At 43.1% G+C, this 21,094-nt stretch overlaps 2 protein-coding genes across 7 annotated transcripts; both read right to left on the bottom strand.

Annotated features, from left to right (window-relative positions):
- Nucleotides 1-2,139: 2,139 nt before the first annotated feature.
- eif4ba (eukaryotic translation initiation factor 4Ba) lies at nucleotides 2,140-14,524 on the bottom strand. Of its 5 annotated transcripts, none has more exons than XM_071528919.1 (15): nucleotides 14,487-14,524; nucleotides 12,116-12,256; nucleotides 11,649-11,854; nucleotides 10,632-10,748; nucleotides 10,269-10,323; nucleotides 9,857-10,003; nucleotides 8,557-8,715; nucleotides 8,059-8,226; nucleotides 7,605-7,875; nucleotides 7,224-7,312; nucleotides 6,619-6,871; nucleotides 6,332-6,369; nucleotides 5,340-5,469; nucleotides 3,447-3,519; nucleotides 2,140-3,122 (listed from the first exon to the last, which is right to left on the bottom strand). In XM_071528919.1, the coding sequence occupies exons 1-15, from the start codon at nucleotides 14,497-14,499 to the stop codon at nucleotides 3,045-3,047; spliced, it is 1,938 nt and encodes a 645-aa protein (XP_071385020.1). In that variant the 5' UTR covers nucleotides 14,500-14,524; the 3' UTR covers nucleotides 2,140-3,044. The 5 variants fall into 5 exon arrangements, with proteins under 5 accessions (XP_071385020.1, XP_071385021.1, XP_071385023.1 ...); XM_071528920.1 differs by having other exon boundaries at nucleotides 8,065-8,226; XM_071528922.1 differs by lacking the exon at nucleotides 5,340-5,469.
- A 1,430-nt stretch (nucleotides 14,525-15,954) lies between these two features.
- On the bottom strand, nucleotides 15,955-20,482 carry LOC139652006 (keratin, type I cytoskeletal 18-like). Of its 2 annotated transcripts, none has more exons than XM_071528926.1 (7): nucleotides 19,964-20,482; nucleotides 18,245-18,327; nucleotides 17,567-17,723; nucleotides 17,240-17,404; nucleotides 17,007-17,132; nucleotides 16,459-16,696; nucleotides 15,955-16,228 (listed from the first exon to the last, which is right to left on the bottom strand). In XM_071528926.1, the coding sequence occupies exons 1-6, from the start codon at nucleotides 20,414-20,416 to the stop codon at nucleotides 16,472-16,474; spliced, it is 1,209 nt and encodes a 402-aa protein (XP_071385027.1). In that variant the 5' UTR covers nucleotides 20,417-20,482; the 3' UTR covers nucleotides 15,955-16,228; nucleotides 16,459-16,471. The 2 variants fall into 2 exon arrangements, with proteins under 2 accessions (XP_071385027.1, XP_071385026.1); XM_071528925.1 differs by having other exon boundaries at nucleotides 16,476-16,696.
- Between the last annotated feature and the right edge of the window lie 612 nt (nucleotides 20,483-21,094).

Below are 21,094 nucleotides of genomic sequence, written 5' to 3'. Positions count from 1 at the left end.
AAAGTGAGACAAATCCATGGCCACGGGCTAAATTAGGTGACAAACTTTCCACATGCGTCTCAAGTCAGTTCATGAAAATAACTTTTGGGATTAGGAATTTAGCAACTAAGGAATTTGAGACCGAGAACTTAGAGATACCTCCCTATCCCAGTTTCAGCAATGCAACCATTGCATGACATCAGAACTCACTAGTAGCTGACCATGGCTTTCACTCTCTGCATCAACAGATGAAATACCTCAAATATCAAGAACATGAAAAATTCAGAGAACGCAGAGAAAAAAAAAGGCACCAATAGATGGAGAAAAGTAGTACTCATAGTACATCATCTACTGAGAGACCCAAACAACAGAAATCAGAGCCAGGTTGTGGTTCGTAAATGAACAAGAAAGGACCTCCAGGGAGAACCAGCTGGTGATTCAGACAGGGGCGAGTGGGGGCCGGGGGGGGTAGGGTGCATACATACACTCCATGACGCAGCCCTCCATTTTCACACACACACTCACATGCAGTGTGATTGGTGACGAAGAGAATTGCCCCATTGATCTAAACATCTACTACGCAGAACATACAAAATATTAAGGACACTTACTTCTTTCATGAAGTACACCGATGAGGTGAATCCAGGAAAAGGTCATTATCCCTTACTGATTTCCCTTAATAATTCTAAACCAATCATAAAAGGAGGAAATGTATATAAAGACAAGCAGACAAGTTATAGAAGTATTTTTAAGCTTTGAGACAATTGAGATGTGGATTGTGCAAAACTCAATATCAGGACAATATTAAATATCATGTATATAAACACTATCTGACCCTTATGTTTACTCGTTCATTCATACAGGTTGAATGTAAACCTGATACACTGATACCAATACGCATCAACTCTCGGTCTCTCTCTCTCACACACACTTGATGCAGCCCGAGTGGCAACTGAAGTCAGTTAAATATAAACGGTAATAAACTCTCAAATTAGCACACTCTGCAAACACAAGACCCCATCAGTGTGTCTATCCACAAGGTAATGATGCAGTCAACACAGGCACGCAATCACAAACACAGCTGGTCTCTTAAGAGCCTCAACATGCATACAGAAGCAGCCTCCACACGCATCCGCATAATTATCAGAGTGATGTTTATTACATGTTGACACCTTGAGTCTATGGTTGACGCACATTAATTAGACACAGGTAAATCTATATTAGCTGGTGTGGGTGACTTGGGAGTGGGACTGATACACACTCCGGGTCTTTGAGCCTTTCACCACCCAATACACACACACACATTTAGGCAAGCTGAACCTGTTGTCAGTCAGCATTCCTAGAGTCAAACATGCTGATATCCGTTTCTGTTAAGGGGTCTGGAACAATCCTGTCCTAAAGCAGAGTGAATGTTGTATATGTGTGTGTGTGTGTGTGTGTGAGAGAGAGAGACAGAGAGAGAGATGGGAGGCTCAGCAGGACCCTGACCAGCTGCCACCTGGAGTCCAGCCCTCAGCAGGGGGTTGAGAATGATCTCACTGAAGAAACACTGTGGAAGTTGTCTCTCTCTGGGACCACACCAGGAGAACAATAAGTGGAGAAAAATAGTTTGCTGTTGCACATAGAGGTGACGTGTCTGGTGATGTAATCCCCCACCCTGACACTGAAATTGTTATTTCATACAGCACACAGGGATCACTGAGTAAATTGGCAGTTATTCACGAGATAGACTAGTGTCTAATGTACTCAGGTTAATTCCTGCAGGATGTTGAAACAATACAGCAAAAGAGTGGCATGTTGATTGTAGTATAAGCCCTATGAAAAATGTCTAAACATAACTCCGTTAAGCAAAAATAGTATTGCACTGTATATCTCATGGTCTTCAGCTAGAATAACAATGCAATTTTCAATTTGAGCCACATGTGCTTTTGCTGTTAGGTTTTTTAACCCATGGCCTGGAGCCACCCAATAACACAGTTATACAATGACCACATACATTATGAATGTACATAACGACCCCAATTTATTGCAAATTGGAAGACAAGTTAATGTAATCTCATAGTAATCCTCACACCCTCCCATAGGCAACTCTAGACCTTCCCCAAAAGTTTAGCTTTTCCACCTCATTGTAACAGCTGTAGTGAATATTAGGTGACTGGAAACGAGACCATATGACCCTTTAATTGATATCATTTCATCAGCAGGTGTAGAAACATTGGAACATGTGTACCATGATTGGGGATAATAGTGATGGCACTGGATTAATTCTCTGGGTGAGAATCCTGCGGTGACGGCAAACGTTTCTTTCAGAGTCTTGATATGCAAGTCACTCCTGTGTGTTACACAGTCCTGTGTAACACTGTCTGAATCCTATAGCTCAGAACAAATTAAATCATCAGAAAACCAACAATTTGTTGAATGATGGATACATGACTGACAAATATTTTGTAAATGAATAGCCACTTTCAACATTCATGATTGTTAGCGATGGAAGACAACTCTACCAATTTGCATGAATAAATTTGCCAAGAAATCAATTACAAATCATTTCATAATATTAAATCATTCAGTAATGAATAAAAAGGGCTTATAATGAATAGGAGTTATGCAGTGGAACTGAATTATGCAAGTCAATGAGTCTAATAAGTTTGATAAAAATAAAAAAAGAACTTCCATTTAGTAAGCTACAACTTCTGTAGCTAACTTTACCACACCCGTGATGCACAAATATACAAATTCATTTTTTCCCCACTTTTTCCATTTATTTATTACAATTAATTCAATTTTATCCATCTTTTTTCCATGTGTCAGCTACTCCTTTTTCCATTTAAAACAAGTCCAGTATGTGACTATTCTTTTAGAAACTGAAAAGTCCTGAAGGTGGGGAAGGGGAGAAAGGATGGGTGGTTTTCTGGGGGATAGGTTTGAAGGAGGAAAGGAGGGAGGAGTGATGCCCTCCCAGGAGCCTATTCCAGGTGAGGAGATTTTTTCTTATTTTATGTGATTTTTTTCTTCGTTCACCATTTTTCCTCTTCTCTCAGGTCTTCTCTCATTATTTTCTCTCTTTATTCAACGTCCTCGACGTCATCTCCTTGCTCTCCGTCCATTAGCAAAGCGGCGTATTTACTGGCTGAGCTGAACTTCTAAAAAAAGACAGAGCATAAAAGAGAAGAGGAGAATCAATACAGCAGCTTAAGATGCTAATAGCAAACATAGTATATGCAAGAGGAAAGATGAAACCATGAGGAGCTTTACAGAAGGACTGAAGCCAACGCGAATTGACATTTGGGGGAAAGGGTTTTCCAATTGAAGATGGGCTGTTTTTCCAATACAAAACTAAATGTTTTGGAAAAGTACATCGGTACAGGGGAGGCTCTATGTGCTTCAGCAAAAGACTGTACTGAAGAATTATACTGTGGAGGGGTGAGGGTGAGTCAGACATTGACGTCACCGAGTCCAGGACTTACAGGGGTTGGAGTTTCTTCGAATTTCTTTGGCTCTGGTGGGGGTCTCGAGTCTCGGTCTCTTCTGTTGTCCTTTCTACAATCAGAACGGACACAGAGGTTAAACTTTACTGGCTAGGCTGAGCACTGGGAGGTTGAAGCTTGCAGCTTGCTGTGAGTGCACAAACACCAACACAGATCAAAGAAAAGCACCAACTGGACCCAAAAAACTATGCCGTTTTAGTTGGATTTTTACCAATTCTCAAAACAAACAGGACAGAAACAAAAGCACTATAAATTTTCACCCCTCCATAATCTGTAAATTAACATCTACACGGTGGTCAACACCTTAATCTAGGCACCTAGACCCTAGATTAACTAGAACTATCAACACACAAATCTGAATTAACATAACAAATCCTCAAAAACGCTCAACTCAAAGCATAACCCTAAAGACTTCTCTTATCAATTACTTATTTTTCCAGATACAACAGAAACCACAGGCCACACACAGCAAAGACGAAGTCTTTTACTTCATAGTTCTGTTTCTTACCATCAAGACAACAATGCCATAACTTTACCAATGATTAAGATTAGAGCCCATGTTCTAACCAGGGTGGGAAACTAACACCCACCACACGAATGTGGTGGGTAAATTTGTGGCTGGTAAATAAACCCTTTATGAAGCTCCCACAGTGACACACTACCCTCCGTTTACGCCCAAAATATGCCTTTATTTATTTCCCATGGATACTCCCAGGCACCACACTTGCAACTTTGTTTCAAAACAAACTGTTTTGAAATGACATCTCGTTACCTAGGAAAATATTAAACAGGGCAGCCTCACCGCCCACCATGTCAGGTTAGCTAGTCTACCTGAGACTAGGTACGACTGTCCGGCTGGAAGCAGTGTGGCAACATGTAGTTGGAGTTAAGAGGCCAGCAGATACAGATAAGAGAGGTGGTGCGTTGCAGCAAGCGAATGAGGAGACATTGGGGCTAAAGAACAAAAAGCGATATTTCAATGAAGTGGCGCCATGACGAGCAAGGCAAGACTGTAATAACATTCAAAGCAGTTAAGTGGTGCTCTCTGTGCTGTCTTGAACGAGTTTATTTTACATTTAAGCAGCGTCTTTTTGTCATGCTTTAAGTGTTGCATCATTGTGAACATACTTCAATAAAAACAAAAACTATAGCCTATAACATGTGGCTTATGTTTTGTTTTTTTTAGTCATATTTAGTCTTCCACTATTATTTTAAAAAGTGGCTGGTAGAATTTAGGAATCTACCAGACACAGTGGCTAGTGGATCAAACGGTTAATTTCCCACCCTGACTCTAACTATTGAATCAGTCTTAAAAGAAAAATCCACCTTTGGATACTCCAACACTCATACATCACCAATCTGTGATGTTCAACGCATTCCAAGCGTTATTCTGTGATGAAGTGTTTTCCCATTACCCCCAACCGGTGCTAGCTGTTGTTGCCAGTGGAGAAAAAGTGAGAGTTGCGCCCCTTGTGCAAATGCCTTGCATGATGGATGATTGAGTCTCGATGGAGAAATTGGTCTCTCTGCCTCTTCTGCGATGGATTTCTCCTATGTAACTATTGAACGTTGGTTCACAATGGCAGCTCTAGAAAGAAGCTCTTTGATTCTGAGGGACTGACACCAAAATCTGATGTTTACTGTTGACATTTTAGAAGAATTTATTTCCCCTATTAAACTCCATTGCAGCGTCGCCATCTACGTTTGGCCAATTATCCACGAAAAGAGAAAAATACACCACCAAACAACAAAATGGACCCAGAAATGCAAGGTGCATCACCTTTGGCTGTTTTCCAAGTGTTGAAGTGTTTTAGGGTGGATTTTTCCTTTAAGTCTTGCTAATGTGGAGTTTGCTAGCTTTGGTTGGCTGACCTGTCTGCCTCCCTTCGCCGGTCTTTGTTGGGCCCCTCTCCTCGGCCCCGCCCCGCTGCAGGCCCTGCAGCCCCCCCTCGCCCCCTTGGGGCGCCCCGGTCCCGACGCAGACCATCAGCCTTGTTCTCATCTGTAAGGAGAGGCCAGACAGTTGAGGAAGAGGAGGTTGGTGGACTTTCTACAGTAGACTACACTCACACCACACTGGAGCATACAAAAGCCACTGGGTTGGATTCAAGAAGCCTTAGTTACTGATGCAGGGTCAAATGCGTGGTTCACACTTTCTTGAATGCGACGTGGAATCCAGTTTCCCTCAATGGCTGCGGAGTCTGCTGCCCAATATCTTCATATTTGAACAAAAATGAAATTTCATTGGGAAAAAAGTTGATATAAAAAAACCTGAACGAAGGCCTTGTTCTCGTTCAGCAGACAGATTTAGTGAGCAGGTTTCTGCCTGTATAGCCACTCCTAATAGATCTATCGAACAAGTCCAGGGTTAACAAGCAGACCCTGTGTCCCTTGTGGACCATGGCTCCTACCATGAGGGCTGTCCATTCCTACCTTGACTTTATCTCCTTGATAAATGCACACATTCAGAAAACATGTACTCAAGTTGAAGAGGGAACTTTAAATTTAAAGATTCAAATCTGTCTCCATTGTCTCATATTTTGTCATTGCATCAGCAAGGAGTTTTTTGGTTGCATGAAGGCCTAGCTTCTTCAACTTTTTAAACAGTGCAATAAAAACTGTACCATTTCCCTAGAAATAAGAGCAAAAGGAAACTGTGTAAAAGGTTCAACCTAATCCACAATCTTAAGGGTGCAAGAACGTGGAAATTATGGAAGGTACTATGACACGGGGGTTGGAGAGAGAACACAAGACTAATTTGTGAGTCCCACTCAGAGATGATACGGCTTAATTGGTCAGCACTGAGGTTCGGTTAGGGAAAAATCCCCATCGTAGCGTGCACACCACTCATTAGTGGACCTTACCTTTTCCAGATCCTTTTTCATCCACAGAACTTGAGGAGCTAAAGAGAAAGAAAGAACAGTCAGAGAAAGAAACACAAAACACTAATACAAAACCTAAAAATGTCAGCTAGGATCACAAGCTAATGGTGGTTACATTTTGTATGCGCAGAGAAGTGTCTGTTCAACCATCTGTGCTTAAAAAGCACTTGTTTCTCCCTCAAGAAAATCCTCAAATAGAATGAAAATGGCTACTTCTGAACAGCATTTTCCTGAAATGACTAGCCGACACATCTGAGTTGTGTTCTGACCTGATCTTGGGGGGCGTTGTGCCACTCGGGGAGACTGGGGGACGGCCATCCCCGTCGCTAGAGCTTGCACTGACTGCACTGCGCTTGGCCCAGGCGTTCTCCTTGGGAGGGGGCGCAGGCATCACCTTCAGCGGCTCCTTGGAGGAGCTGGTAGAGGGGGGCCGCGGGGAGGAGCCAGGGGATGAGGGCTCATCTTCCCTCCCACTGAACACTTCGTTCTCCACTGAGCGCTCACTCTCTCGACGGCGTGAGACTGGTGGAGGACAAGAGGAGGACGTAGTTTAAGTAAGGTAGTAGTGAGAAGAAATGTCTAAAAACAGACTAAATATGGTTGCCTGTACACAGTAAAATGGGTTATGAAAAAGCACCATCTTTCTTATTCCATTAATATCTCAATGTTTTGCTTCAACCTTTCAACACCAACATTTCTCTGTGTGTGTCTTCTTTTCTTTCTCAATCGTGTATAACTTTTTATACCCTTGTTATTATAGTCCATTTTATTCAAGCTCTTTGTTCAATTTCTCTGTTAGGTACCTTGAATTACATTACATCATTAAATAAAATGATCTATAGAAATAAAGACTGATTGAATGCAGATATCTCACCTCTTCCAGAAGTGCTTCCTTGCTGTGATGACTCACTTCCTGTACGAGATCGCTCAGTATGGGATTCCTCATTCCGCCAGCTTGGGTCCCTGAAAACAGAAGAGAAAAGGTTACCAAAGTCTTCCCTGAAATATATTCTACTCATTGACAGGATTAACTGCAACCAACTCCTCTGAGAACATGGAATATAAAGTTCATAATTTTATTCTGATTATCATTTCATTATATAAAATAACCCAAATTGGATTGCTTCCACCTAGATCAAAAATGTCTTCATGGCCCATCGTGTCATTGGGCATGGCAATTTTAAATCAACATGCTGCCACATCTACCTGCTTAATAAACAGTGCAACAACTAAATGTTAGCAGTCAACCTCTCACCTGTCTCTGTCTCGGGGCTTTCGCTCGGGGCCTCGGTTCTTGTCCTCCTCCAGCTGCCTCTGCAGCCTCTCCTGCTCTTTCTTCAGCCTCTCCTCCACCTCCCTCTCCTTGGCCGCTGTGTCAACTGGCTTAGCCCCACCAAAGATGGACGAGGCCCTGCTGCCTGAGCTGGGGGCGGCTGCTGGGGCACCACCACCACCACCCCCGCCCTGCTCCTCCTCCTTGGGCACGCTGCGAGGCTTCAGCTGCAACTTGGGCCTCTGCAGGGGAGCTGGGGAGAGAAGAGGAGAAGATACGGTCAATATGGTGTGGTTATGGTATACTCTCCTCTTCAAACTGTGAATTCAGGCAATTTATTTTGTGAAACTATCAAAACAAGAATATCAGAAAAGAATTCATCAAGACATCATAAACAATATTGAAAGATGGGAGTATTTTATAGATTTCACTTTACCCTCACCTCTCTCCTCGCGCCTCTCATCCCGTCTCTCGAACCGGTCTTCACGTTCGCCATAGCGATCCCGGTCTCCATAACGGTCATTGCTACTCCGATTGTCGTCATAGTCGCGGCGGTAGCCACTGCCAAAGGCACGACGACCCCCACCACTGCGAGAGTCGTAACCTGGGAGATGGCAGGGAGGACAGGAGAGACACAAAGACAATGAGGAACAGATGAAACCAGAATGGATAAGATATTGGAAACTTGAAATGCAGCCACCAGCCCCAATCCTAATCAAGGTTCAGGTGTGCAGCAGGGCAATCGGGCTGGGGATGTTCTGCTGTGCCGCGTGCAATTGACAGAAACCAGTTGTTATTCTGTCATGTAAACCAATAATTTGTATGTTGAAAAACTTTTTGAGATTTTGAGATTGGGAAGCCTAGCTATCTGTGACAAAGCCAGATGGATCTAAAGCCCTCATCATCCACCCAACATGGGACCCAAACAACTCACCTCCCCTGTCGTAGTCTCTGCGGTCCCTGTCGTCATAGCGATCCCTGCGATCCCTGTCGTCATAGCGATCCCGGAAGCGGTCTCTTCCTCCGTCATTGCGGTCATTGTCCCGCCGGGGCCCATCTCTATAACGGTCTGACTCGTAGCGGTCTCGAGATCCTGCAGGCATCATAAGAGAACAATCATCAATACACCAGAACCAACCACACGTGCTACTGCACCGGATCAAGAGTCCAAGAAGTCCTTCACCAAGAGCCAAGAGGTACTTTGTAAACTTTATCCTGTTTCACATGATAAGTAGGAGTTTCAAAATATTAACTTGTCACCATATCACCATGATATATTAGACATTACCATTTATGCTAATGAGGTCATTAATTAAGATAATTAATGCATTATTAGCAAATATTTCTATGTCAACACACTTGTCTTCACACAACACAATGGCAATATGAATATGAACTCCATTAAGCATGAAAGAGTTAGTGGTTTTAAGAAAATCCGTTTTTCCTTATTAATATGCTAATTTATGCAGCAAGGGGCTCCAAAATCTCATCAATCATCTACTTTATAGGGGGAACGTGTGGTGCCAGTATGAAGTCTCTATCTTGTATTGTTCTTGAGTTATTATCTTCACAAGAACGTGTCTATACACAGACAGCCCCACGATGACATAATGGCCCGCATAGCAAGTACCATGGTGGCGGAAGACAAAACCATTCAGATTTGCTTACATGCCACACATACAACTTGCAAATGTGTTGGTAGACCCCAATTTATGAAATCTGAAGCAACAAAAGCAGAAATAAACTAAATTGAAGCAATGCACCCATTTTTGCTGTCAGCACAAGGAATAAAATATTTTAGATAAACAATACATAGTTATCACTTTTGGACATGTAAAATGTTATGGCAGGCAAGCAAAGGTTGCCCAAGATACTTGTCATTTTCTTGTGGGTGACATTGCAATGTTAAGTGTTTGAGTTCATGTTTTACAGCTGAGAAGTTAGTTTGGCAAAAAAGTCGGAGGAAAAAACATTCCATCTTGCTCAGACAGTTTCCAACAAGTTTGAATGCATTTATCCAAATGATTACTCTGATCTTACAAACTGTTCCAACCAAAATTTGCATAGGATGTGAATGTATCATTGGTCTTTTCTTAAATCTAGGATTAGGACTGACATCATTGAGACTAAGCAATAGGTGCCATCTATCCAAAACCACTACTGAGAACTACCCTGGGATTATATGCAAATCAACTATGGATGATAAAGCATAAACAAAGCTGGGTGTGACTCACTCTCTCCGAAGGCATCATCTCTCTTGGGAGGTCCATCATCAGCATCTGCACTGGGCCGGGCCCTCCAGTCACTGTCTGTCTTGTCGGGACCCATGTCTGCCATGCGTCCACCCCTGTCTCGGCCGCCCATAGGTCCGTTGTCTCTCTCTGAGGTGTGCAGAAGAGAGGTTAGGTGTTGTTTGTTACAGTGTGTATTAGCCTAATTATGGGGATGTAAAAGACAGACTGCTATTTGTTCAATCACTTGAGAGGCAGACATGAGAGTTTGTTTCAGGTACTTGTTAATCTACTGCCCCCCCCCCCCCCCCCCCCCCCCCCCCAAAAAAAAAAAAAAAAACAGTACCAAAAAAGGACAGTTATTGTTAGTCAGATGTGATGCCTTCCCTATAAATTTTGAATAGTAGTAATGTACCCTTGTCATTAGACTGGTCAGCAATATCCACACGGATCCTTCGGTTTCCCAGGTTCTACAGGCACAAACAAGTAGAGGGAGCAAATATGAATAGTCATTTTCCAGTATAATTCACTCATTATAGACCACATGACACCACATTTTCATTTATTTACATATAGCAGCAAGCTGTTTGACTGTGCTACCATGTAATTCCCATTGCATTAAATTTCTATATCTATCTTTAAGCAATGAAGCCATGTAGCAAATCCTAACATGATTTATTGTGCAATAAAACTATGGTGCAAATCTTAAATCTATTCATTCAGGTCTAGTTACGTTATGCAAAAAACACAAAACCAGGTTCTCGTTGCTTCTTCTCACCTCCTCGTTGAGACTAAGGGCCCTCAGGAGGGAATCCACGTCGTCAAACTCAGCATAGCCAAAGCCCTTCAGCCTCTCTGGGTTACTCGGCTCCCGGGGCAGACGCACTGCACTGATCTGGAGACGGAGACAGTGACACAACAACTTGATGAAATGGGGGACAGGACTGATCTGAGACCAGCCAAACATGACGCAGCAGCACCCTAAAAGGCAGCACCCTAAAAGGAGGAGAAAATAGCATAGTATGCATACAAGTGGAGAATAGGGAAGAAATTGGTAGACTTGGTAGTGATGAAAGAATGAAGGGAATAAGGGAATGAAGAAACACGGTGGAGAGAATTTCAATTAAACTTGGAAAAAGGTCCATCGCTACCATGATGTCCCATTGACTGGGACTTGGTGTCTCACAGAGCAACAATTATCTTAGCGCTAAAATGCTGTTGGGAAACTCTTATATGATAAGTATATGAGAGTACTGGGCAATATAACAGTATATGAGAGCACTGGGCGATCTGCAGGAAAAGTAAATGACAAACTAGCAAGACGAACTAAATAGCCCCTGAAAAACAGGGAAGGCATGATCAAGCATAAAGCCCCGGCAATGTTTTAGCACACTGCCAAACAGGCTGAGCAACATTATGCCCTCCTTAAGCTTCCTTCTATAGATTTAGGGAAATTGTGAACCAGGGTGACCTGTGTGGCCTGTTCTTATCACTCAACTGCTCCTCCAGTGTGTAAACTAGTCCCAAGGGCAATGTGTCAGTGGGGACCAAAACACTTCACACAGTAAGAAAACATTCACATTACGGACGACAGGCAACTTGACTAGATTTTCAGATAAGTGCACTGATCAAAGTTCCTGTTGAGAACAATATTTTGAAACAGTCAGCTGGGTTTCACTTTCAGAGGCGCTTTGGTGGTGCCTTGCAAAACAGTGAGGTGTGGCAGCGGTAAGTGCTATGAATACAGGCGTTATAACCTCTACGCTGCATATTTGTGACAGTTTGTGACACTTACAGCCAAGCCACGGAAGAAGTCTTTGATGGAGTCCTCGGTGACATCATAGGGCAGGTTGCCCAGGAAGGCCGTGTAAGGTGGGCTGCGGGGCAGTCGGGACCGGTCAATATTGGGCTCGCGGGCCGAGCGCGGCGCCGTGGGCAGGATGGAGCGGTCAATGGGCGGTGCCCGGTATGTATCCTCCTCCGTATGCCAGGAAGTGGAGACTGGAGAGATGGGGAGATGAGAGGAGGGAGAGTTTTAAACAATTACTCCTAATCTCCAAAATTTACCATTGACCATGACAGGAATCTGAGGGTGAAAACCACCACTGGATCCCTAGTTTATGATTACAGCAGGATTTCTTTAAACCAGTGTTTTTTTTTTTCTTCTTAGATTTCAGGGTTTTGGGGGCATATAACGGCCAATTATTTTCAGTTAGGGATCTAAGACATGGATTTTTGTGTGTGTGTATTTGGTGTGCTCACCATCTCCGTCCAGGTCGTCAGTCTCATCTGCCCAGCTGGTGGACTTGGGCGGGTAGCTAGGGGCCGGGGCGCTGCCTCCACTGTCCTCAGCCAGAAAGTCAGTCAGGGTAAGGGTCTTCCCCTTCTTATTCTTCTTCTTAGCTGGAGGGAGGACAGACAGACACACACACACACACGGAAGACCACAGGTCAGTTAAGCATATGTCTGTCGGGTAAAAAAAAAGTCCTCAATGCCTTGATCTTCACCTCCATCCTTTCTTTAATACAAGACTATGAGGCATTAGAGCCATTTAATAACTTAGAAAACATTGCTTAAATTGAATTGAAAATTAAATTGAACCCACTTGTTTGCAAACTAGAAATGGTAAAAAAACAAAAAACAAAACAGTGAGCTTGGGAATAGTAGCAGATGTCATGAATGGACATGCCTTGTGTAAGCGGTTGATGTTTACAGGACATTTTGGGAGTCAAACTACAAGCCAGTGACAGTCGATGTGTCTTCTTTGGCTTAGATTTGAACCCAGCTATAAACTTGTCTGATCTTGAACATTACAAGATCACAAGGGTATATTGTGTACAGATAAGTCCTGGTAAAGTAATGACATGTTGCACCACTGAAAGACACCACAACAATCCCCATTTTTTGACTACACCAACACGTCAAGTGTCTGGGTTTTGAAAAGGCCTGTGCATGCCTCCACTTGTGCGGACAGCTACATGGAGATGCAGTGTGGACAAACACTCCATTTGCAGTGTTGTGGTGAGCTGTGGTCCATCCAGACCAGATAAGGGGACTTCAATGTGCAAGCCATGATAAGGAAAACACTGTCTTACTTTCCTATTGGAGGATTCCTGGTCCAACATGTGGTCAAAGCCGGACAGGCCCTAGATCTGCCCTGCACCCATTGATCCACTCCACACAGGGAGTGGTCTGCCTGTGCAACTGCCACTGTGCAGCAGGTCAAAAACACACGAATCACTAAACACTTGGGCCTATTGCCTCTACTTGCCCATCTCAAGAGACACAGATATAACCACTGCAACATGTTCAAACATTCAAGTTGCATGTTGACTGCGTGTGTGAGGAATTTACCTTGCAGTCAGAATTCATGAGTAGCGCATCCATTGCATAACAATCTTAATAACGCCTGTTTGAATAACAAACAGTTAATAGCTGCTTATGGGGGCTTCAAACGGCTCGTCTCATAGAGCAGGTTTGGTTTGTTTTGGTCTGGTCCGAGGCGGAAAGGGAGCGACAAAGCTGGCTGCAAGCTTATTGTGAAAATCCCAGCTGTCAGGACATTCTTTTCACACACACACACACACACACACACACAAAACCTACACACACAAAGCCTACACACGGTCTGTTTACAACTCCTGCCCGGTAGATAATGCAAACTCACTGTTTACAATTACCAGGCACGGTGGTCCTGACGACTTGTGCTCTCCAACACCAACACATAATACACTACTTGTTGGTAGCGCTCTCGGCCCTTCATGGCAATATGACATTAGCAAGCTAAGGAGCTGCGTAACTTTTGGCTGTGTTGACTTTGGCTAACGCTAGAATAGCAAAGCAGCTGTCAACCCATTACAGTAGGCTAAACATACCGTTTACTGGCTTGCTAGCTAAGTAGCTCGCTATTGTCTTTATGCGGGCTTAGTCAGCAAAGGACTGCTGACGGGGGAAGTATCCCTGCTTAGCAGGCTAGGTTTTAGGGCCTAGTGCTCGTCGCTGCGCCAGAACCCAAATGCGCCATCACCGGAGCAAGACTTAGCTAGCCGGACGGCTCAAAGTTGTGTAGCTGCCAGGGGGGTTTAGGATGCGACCCGCACAGCGGCCCCACTTCGCCAAACACCGACATTAGGGACCCGAGCTGCACACGTGGGGAATTCCTCGGGAAGCCCGGACTCTTCGGCCCAACCCCTCCTCCGCGCTTGCGCCCGGTGCTTATCTGAGCGCCACGGCGAGCTGTAGCTGCGGACACAATGTGGCAGCTCTGCCCGCAGTTGGCAACACTTCATAACATGGCACACAATGTCCAATATACAAAGAGCTGTAAAAAAATAAAAGCGACAACTACAAACATCCCAATACTCGTTTTCTTACTGAAGGACCCAACGTGATGTCTAGGCAAAAATATTCAGATTGTGCAAGTCGCTGCTTCGCTCATATCCCTTGCTTCGGCCGCTGCGTCTTTACTGGGCCAAAACAACCAACAGACCTATTTATACACGCGGGACAGCGACACAGATTAACACAACGAGGCTTTAACATTTCCCAAACTCTATGTGTTAAGTTGTATCGAAGTAATACACCCTAAATTCCCCACAACCGACCCAGATCGTTCACCCACATAAACCTCACCTGACGCCGCCATGTTGGAGAGCGAGTTCGTACTAGGTTCCCGGATGAAGGCGTCAGAGGTTTATTATCGGGAGCGCGCTTCGTCGTTGACGAGCCTGTCTTCCCTTCTGACCCTTGCAGCCCAGTGATTTGCCTCTTGTTTACCTGCATCTCTGCACCAATCAGGGAAATTAGTTTTTCACTGCATTTCTGTCATTATTTATGTATCAATGAAGTAGCTGAAAACTGTCATGCTAGTCACTTCATTTCTTTATTATTATTCTGTCCAAAATGTTGGAGTCTTACCACTTCTACAAGGACATTCTGTCTGAACTTTAAATGTTCAGGTACTTCATGGATATGATTTTTTTTTTTTTTTTAAATGCGCTTTACACTTTTTAATGCATTTATTTTTTATTCTTAATTTTCCCCACACAAATTAATGGATGGAAGAATCTGTTGGAAAAATTGTAAACACTTGTAACTTTTTCAAATGCAGTCAACTTTTTCACCTTTAACCAACTTTTTATTATATTAAAAACTCTCAAATGCAATTTAACCCTATAGCCTGTTTGTTTTCTTCAAGAAACAAAATTTAGCCCCATGGTAGGTCCATTTCAAAATGAAGTTAATTGATCTATTATTAAGTTGCAAAGAAGTTTGAAGGAAGTCAACATTCTTCTCCACGAGAAAATGTGAGTGCAAAGATTTGTGTAGGTATATGCAGGCATAAATGGATCACCAACAGCTTCTAAATAGCTTATTCCATATATGATAATGCATTAATATTGAATGTTTCCTTGCACTGAAATGCAATGCCACAACAATGAAGTGCACGTACCACATATTTAGCATTAGTTTTGATACTTAACTACATTTAACCATCATTAAGCCTTTTTTTGTTTTTGTTCCCCACAAAAAAATTGGGGGAGGGACTATGGATTGGCCCCGCGGTCCTTCTATACATTAGTCCGTCCACCCACGCAATATCTTGGACGCCACTGATCAGATTTTGGTGAAACTTGAGGGAATGATGCCTGTCATGCTCCATTTTAGTATCCTACACTGATTAGTATCCTACACCTCAAAACAAGGTGGCATATTTGTTACAGATTGGCCCAGACAGGGACTTCATGTTAACTGTTGCCTTGTTACTTAAGCATCCTGGAATTTTGATTGGAGGACATTTGTTTTTCAGCACTACTCCACCATGGTATTACTTTTGCTCTACCAAACAATTTTGTGTTTTTTTTCCCACCGCTGCACTCCCCAAGCAAACACTAACAGGTACATTTCCCGTTTCCTACTGTCAAATTATGTGATTTGTAGTCATTTATGCCTTATTCATTGGAACGGTTCTTTCTAAGTTTTATGTCAACAGAGATCAGATCACACATTTGGGTCATTTGAGTGACAGGATTCCTCACAAAACAACATGAAACACATTCATGTGACAATAATAAATACATGCACAAGAGCAACATCTGTTGGCCAACATGAGATTTTATTAACTTTTATTTTGTTGATGGTTGCTTTTAAAATAGCCATATCCCTTACACTGTGGTATGGGACTATGCCTGGATCTAGAATTGCTTAAATAGCATAGCATACAAGTTATGGATTGTGGCTTAAAAACAGTAGGTGTTTTTTTTCATAATCTTTTCATGGTGTGGGTTGGTCTGCTTTCATTGTTGAGATGGTTGCCTAAATCCTTTGTTCCAAGTTAGCTTATGGCCTTCAGATCGTCCAGCGCATCTTGGAGCCTGTACAAAACAGAAATGAAACATTTTCACTTTCAAAAGATTCACATTGAACTGGTCATGTGATAGCCACCAGCTGGAACTGATACCTCACTTCTCGATGTAATAAAACTTGACTAAACTATGCAAAGCAATGCATAACATGATGATGCATAACAAGTGAGTTATCGTCATTATTGTCATCATCATCATCATTAGTGCCTCCGTCTCCTTATTCTCCTCCTTTTCCCCACCTCTTCCTGACTCTTACTTGAAGTCTTCACCATCCAGCAGGGTCTTGTAGGTGGCGATCTCGGCCTCCAGCTTCATCTTCATGTTGAGCAGCGCCTCGTAGTCCTGGCCCTGCTGCTGGATGTTAGCGCGTAGGTTGCCTAGCTCCTCCTCCAGGCGAACAATAATGCCGTTGTACTTCTCCATTTCCATGTTGGTACGCAGCTCGGTGTTGCGTAAGGTGTCCTCCAAGGAGGCTTTCTGTTGAGGGAATGAGAAGAAGGAATGCCAAAGAATGTTTAATCAAGCAACTCTAATTTGATTTGGGACAACATGGGGACGCTCCAACTTGTGGTGAAAAGAGTATAATAGAGGAGGCCTGTTTGAATACATTTTACAGAAGATGCTGCTACTGCTAATTGAGTGTTATGTGATAGTTGTGATGATTTTATAAATAATTTCCTCAAATATTTAAACCAGCAGACATAAAATGCACACTAGGTAGGGATGATATAGATTTTTTCATGTTCAATTGAAAATTATAGAAGAAAATAGACCATGAAATGCTTACCAAACTCTGTTGGGATGCAAGTTCAATTTCCAGGGTCTGGACCTGTCTGGATAGGTCACTAATCTCCATCTGGGCCCCCTGGAGAGCCTCTGTGTTCTGTGATACCTGCACCTGCACGTCTGAAATCTGACAGAGGGATACAGTAGGGAAAAGATGTTAGCTGACAACATAGTTCACAATGGTTTCTTTTTAACTCTCTTCATGTATTACCACCCTTCATAAGACTGTATCACCTGATTTTCGTGCCACAGCTTGAGATCCTCAGCGTTCTTTACAGCAATCTTCTCATAGTTGGACCTCATGTCCCCCATGATCTGGGACAGGTCCTGACCTTTGGGAGCGTCAACGTCCACTTGCACACCTGACTGAGAGATCTGATTCCTCAGCTCCATCACCTCCTGCAGGATGGAAGGAAAGAAAGAAATGTTATGCAAACAACGCATAAATGCTCTGTTAAAATGACTTAAAATGTAAGATTTGTGATGTTATTTACTACTGTAAGATAATAGAATGCAGAGGTAATATGTAAATTGTAATGATTAATCTGGATGTAAGCTCACGTTGTCATGGTTCTTCTTCAGGAAGATGAGCTCCTCCCTCACGGCTTCAATCTCACTCTCGATGTTCATCCTGCCCATGTTGGTGTCATCAACGACTTTCTTCAGCCCAGCAATGTCTGCCTCCACAGACTGGCGGATGGCCATCTCATTATCAAACCTGTAGGAGTGCATAGACACTATCTCGATTAGACACAGTGCCTATATTCACATTGTACCCTCTAGAATAACGGCACAAAATGGCAGCACCTTCCAGTCCTGCAATGGTAATTGAAATGGTTGCTGTATTGTCTTGTCTATGTTTGATTTTCCTGCCACAGGGTTTAGATTGTTGAGTGTAGATTGGGGGAGATAACGGCTCTTTGACCAAAGGCAATTTCACTGAAATCTGGCGGCTGTGCACAATTGAGATTCCACTCACATGTTGCACACACAACAGATATGTACATACCTGCTTCTGAAAAGATACTCCAATCTGACAGATATGCTATCTCTTTCTGATATTAGATCACATGACCACCTCTATATTGATCAAATGGGGTCTTATCTCCTGGTGTGCAAGGTCTGAAACTCCCGACACTCAAGCTTGATTCATTCATATGGGCTGAGGTTGCTATCTAAATAAATAGGCTATGTAAACATGACATACTTTACTGTGAAATGAAAAACAAAACAACATACTTCACTTTGAAGTCATCAGCAGCCAAACGGGCATTATCGATCTGGAGCACAAGACGAGCATTGTCCACTGTCTTATCGAAGATCTGGGCAGAAAAAAGATTTATTAGAAGATTAGCATTATGATACCTTATATTCTTTAGACAGTTGATGTAAGTGAATAAAAGTTTTCTACATGTTCCTGGTTAGAGAGCAAGTGATTGGTTAATTTGTAACCTTATTATTCCAAATATCAATTAGTGGTCTGGTCCAATAAATATGTACCATGAGATTTGCAATTTTTTTTATAGAGCTATAAAACATATGCTTTGAATCACCATGTCTTATGTAACGAAGAAACCCCAGATTCAGATTACACAATGGGGCCACAACATGTCTGAATCCATGGTAACGTTCAGTGAAAAGAGGAACCCACAAACTGAGGAACAGGAAAATGGTATCTTGCTGTGCCAAACCTGAATCTGTTTTGTTTTAGCATTGTTGAAAGAGTGGGTTTCCTGTCCAGTAAGTCATAAAGAGACTTTTCTTTCCCTCATATTTTTACCCAACTGCTCAGTCTGTCTGTCTGTCTGTCTGTCTGTCTTTCTGTCTGTCTTTCTGTCTGTCTTTATCTCTGTCTCTTCTCAATGTGCAAATGTACTTGCACATATACTATAAGTTTTTTCAGGGGTGGGTGAGTGCATGTATTTGTGTTTGTGAGTCAATATTTTTTATGCGTATCCATGGTATCCTGTTTCACAGGAAAGGGGAAATACTTGTCCCTTTATGTGCTGAGAAAAATGAAGTACAGCGCAGCCACCATCAATGTGTCATTATCTGGCATTGAAGAACTGGAATCTAGCAAAGAATGTGACATTTGACTCTACTGACTAGAGTTGATTGTTATACAACCAGCACACACGCACGCGTGCACATATGCATATACACACATGCTGGTAGTGTGGGATCCTTTGTGTGTGTTGTTACACATCTGGTTCACATTGGAAACCTCCTACACCAGAGAATGCTTGTAGGGTGACCATTCACAAGCAGAACCATGTGGAAATGCTCTTGTTTGTTAAAAGTTGTATGCTGATTGTTTGCAGGCTTTTGGGTCTGTCTCTCATGAAGCTTTATGGTTTTCCTGGTTTTGGTGACTCATCAGAGGAAGTTCTGACCAGTTTGTGGCATGAGAGGGAGTTTTTTGGGGGGAGGGTAAGAGGATAGCTACCACACCCTTCATTCTCTTGCCAGAAATTTGATAACCCACAAAAGCAATGCTGCTGGCCATCTCAGTGTAGCGTTATCAATCTTACTGTAATGTAAGCATTAGACCATGGAACATTTGGCCATATTTTGGTAAAAACAAGACAAAAAAATGAATACATCGATGTGACTGATTGTGTAATAGTTGGCCACAAGTAGGCCTACATTTGCAACATTGTCTGTGATGACGAGGCATCACATGCATTCATTGACTTTTAGGATCCTCATATCAGAGGTCTCTGTAAGCATTTATCCAAAGCATCCAAAGACTCAAATTTCTCACCTTTAACCCTCTTAATTCAATATTTAGAGCCTCCTCCTCTCATCTATCTGTCTCAGCATTCTCTTGACTTCAACCAACATCCCCTCTTTCCAACCATAACTAACGCCTCCCACCCTCCTTTGGAACTTTTTCTTTTATCCACACATCCACTTTAAATGATCATCATCATCATCATCATTGATCCTTATGTTTACCTGTTGGCGTAGGTCATCTATGATGGGGACGTACTTGCTGTAGTCTCTCATGTCAGGTCCCCCCTTCTCCAAGGCCTCCCTGATCTTCATCTCCAGCTCCTGGTTGGCCTGTTCCAGGTTCCTCACTGTCTCCAGGTAGTTGGCCAGACGGTCATTCAGGTTTTGCATGGCCCCCTTCTCGTTGCCCAGGATCGCGCCACTGGCTCCACCGCCGGCTGCCATGGATGCAGCAGCACCAGCCATGCCACCACCCATTCCACTGCTCACCTTGTAGGCAGATGAGGAGGAGATGATGGGGGCGCCAGAACGCAGGCCGGAGCGGGAGACAGAGGAGACGCGGGTGTCCCTTCCACCAGCACCGCCATAAATGCTGGCAGTATATTGGGAGGGTGTGGAGCGGATGAAGGACACGTGGGCAGAAGGTGTCTGCATGGTGGATCTCCTGTAGCTCATTTTTCGAGATGTTTAAGCACAACAAAGGAGAGACTGAAAATGAGAAATGGAGCCTCGCTGCTGGCCGGCTTAGAAAGTGACGCTGGCAGAGGGAAGTGGGGAACTTATACTCCTCCTAAGCCTCTCTCCCTCAATCACAGCTGGCCTCTCAGACCCTGCCCACTTCAACATCCCCCCATTCTTCCTTTCCTGTTCTCCTCCCTCTTCTCTCATGCTCTCATTCACCCACATGTTCCTTTTTCTTTAACTACGGTTTATATTTTCCTGCCGTCTCCAGGCAAATGTGTGACGCATATTTGCTTGCATAAACTCTCAGAAACATTTACATTTGAGGAACAAGAACAATCCATTTATTTGACTGAGGTATACAGATTACAGAAAGTTTGCAGCAAACAAGAAAGCAAGTGAAAAGTAATAAACATATTGTACTGGGGAAAATATATGCCTCAATAAAGAAAGAAGAAACAGAAATGAAACAAAAAGATCAGTGGTAGAATATTCTAGGCAAAATAAGGTTTGTTTGTGAGTATGCATAAAAATTCCTTTGGTTTGCCCATAAAAGGCATACTGCCTACCACTTGCTGCATGCTTTCTAAATATGTGGTCTGCTAGGCCCCAAAATAAACAGATTTTGCCTCCATATCTCTGTAGCTAGACTAAACTGGTTTGCAAGAGAGA

This window comes from Centroberyx affinis, unplaced genomic scaffold, assembly GCF_046629955.1.
Source record: "Centroberyx affinis isolate AG114_WGS23_722 - 3 ecotype Tasmania unplaced genomic scaffold, CSIRO-AGI_Caff_v1 ptg001738l_1, whole genome shotgun sequence".
NCBI classification, from domain to species: domain Eukaryota; kingdom Metazoa; phylum Chordata; class Actinopteri; order Beryciformes; family Berycidae; genus Centroberyx; species Centroberyx affinis.
Note: the sequence above shows the minus strand (reverse complement) of the source record. Positions and strands in the feature narration are given on the sequence as shown.

Bases quoted from the DNA above. Each gene is read 5' to 3' on its own strand.
- eif4ba (XM_071528919.1), bottom strand. The intron at 7,313-7,604 runs GTGAGAGGTTGA...TTCTGTTTTCAG, and splicing joins AAGCCCCGAGACAGAGACAG to GGACCCAAGCTGGCGGAATG. The intron at 5,470-6,331 runs GTAAGGTCCACT...CTCTCCTTACAG, and splicing joins TGAAAAAGGATCTGGAAAAG to ATGAGAACAAGGCTGATGGT.
- LOC139652006 (XM_071528925.1), bottom strand. From the start codon at position 20,416: ATGAGCTACAGGAGATCCACCATGCAGACACCTTCTGCCCACGTGTCC. The intron at 17,405-17,566 runs GTGAGCTTACAT...TCCATCCTGCAG, and splicing joins TGAAGAAGAACCATGACAAC to GAGGTGATGGAGCTGAGGAA. The intron at 17,133-17,239 runs GTGATACAGTCT...TCCCTCTGTCAG, and splicing joins AGCTGTGGCACGAAAATCAG to ATTTCAGACGTGCAGGTGCA.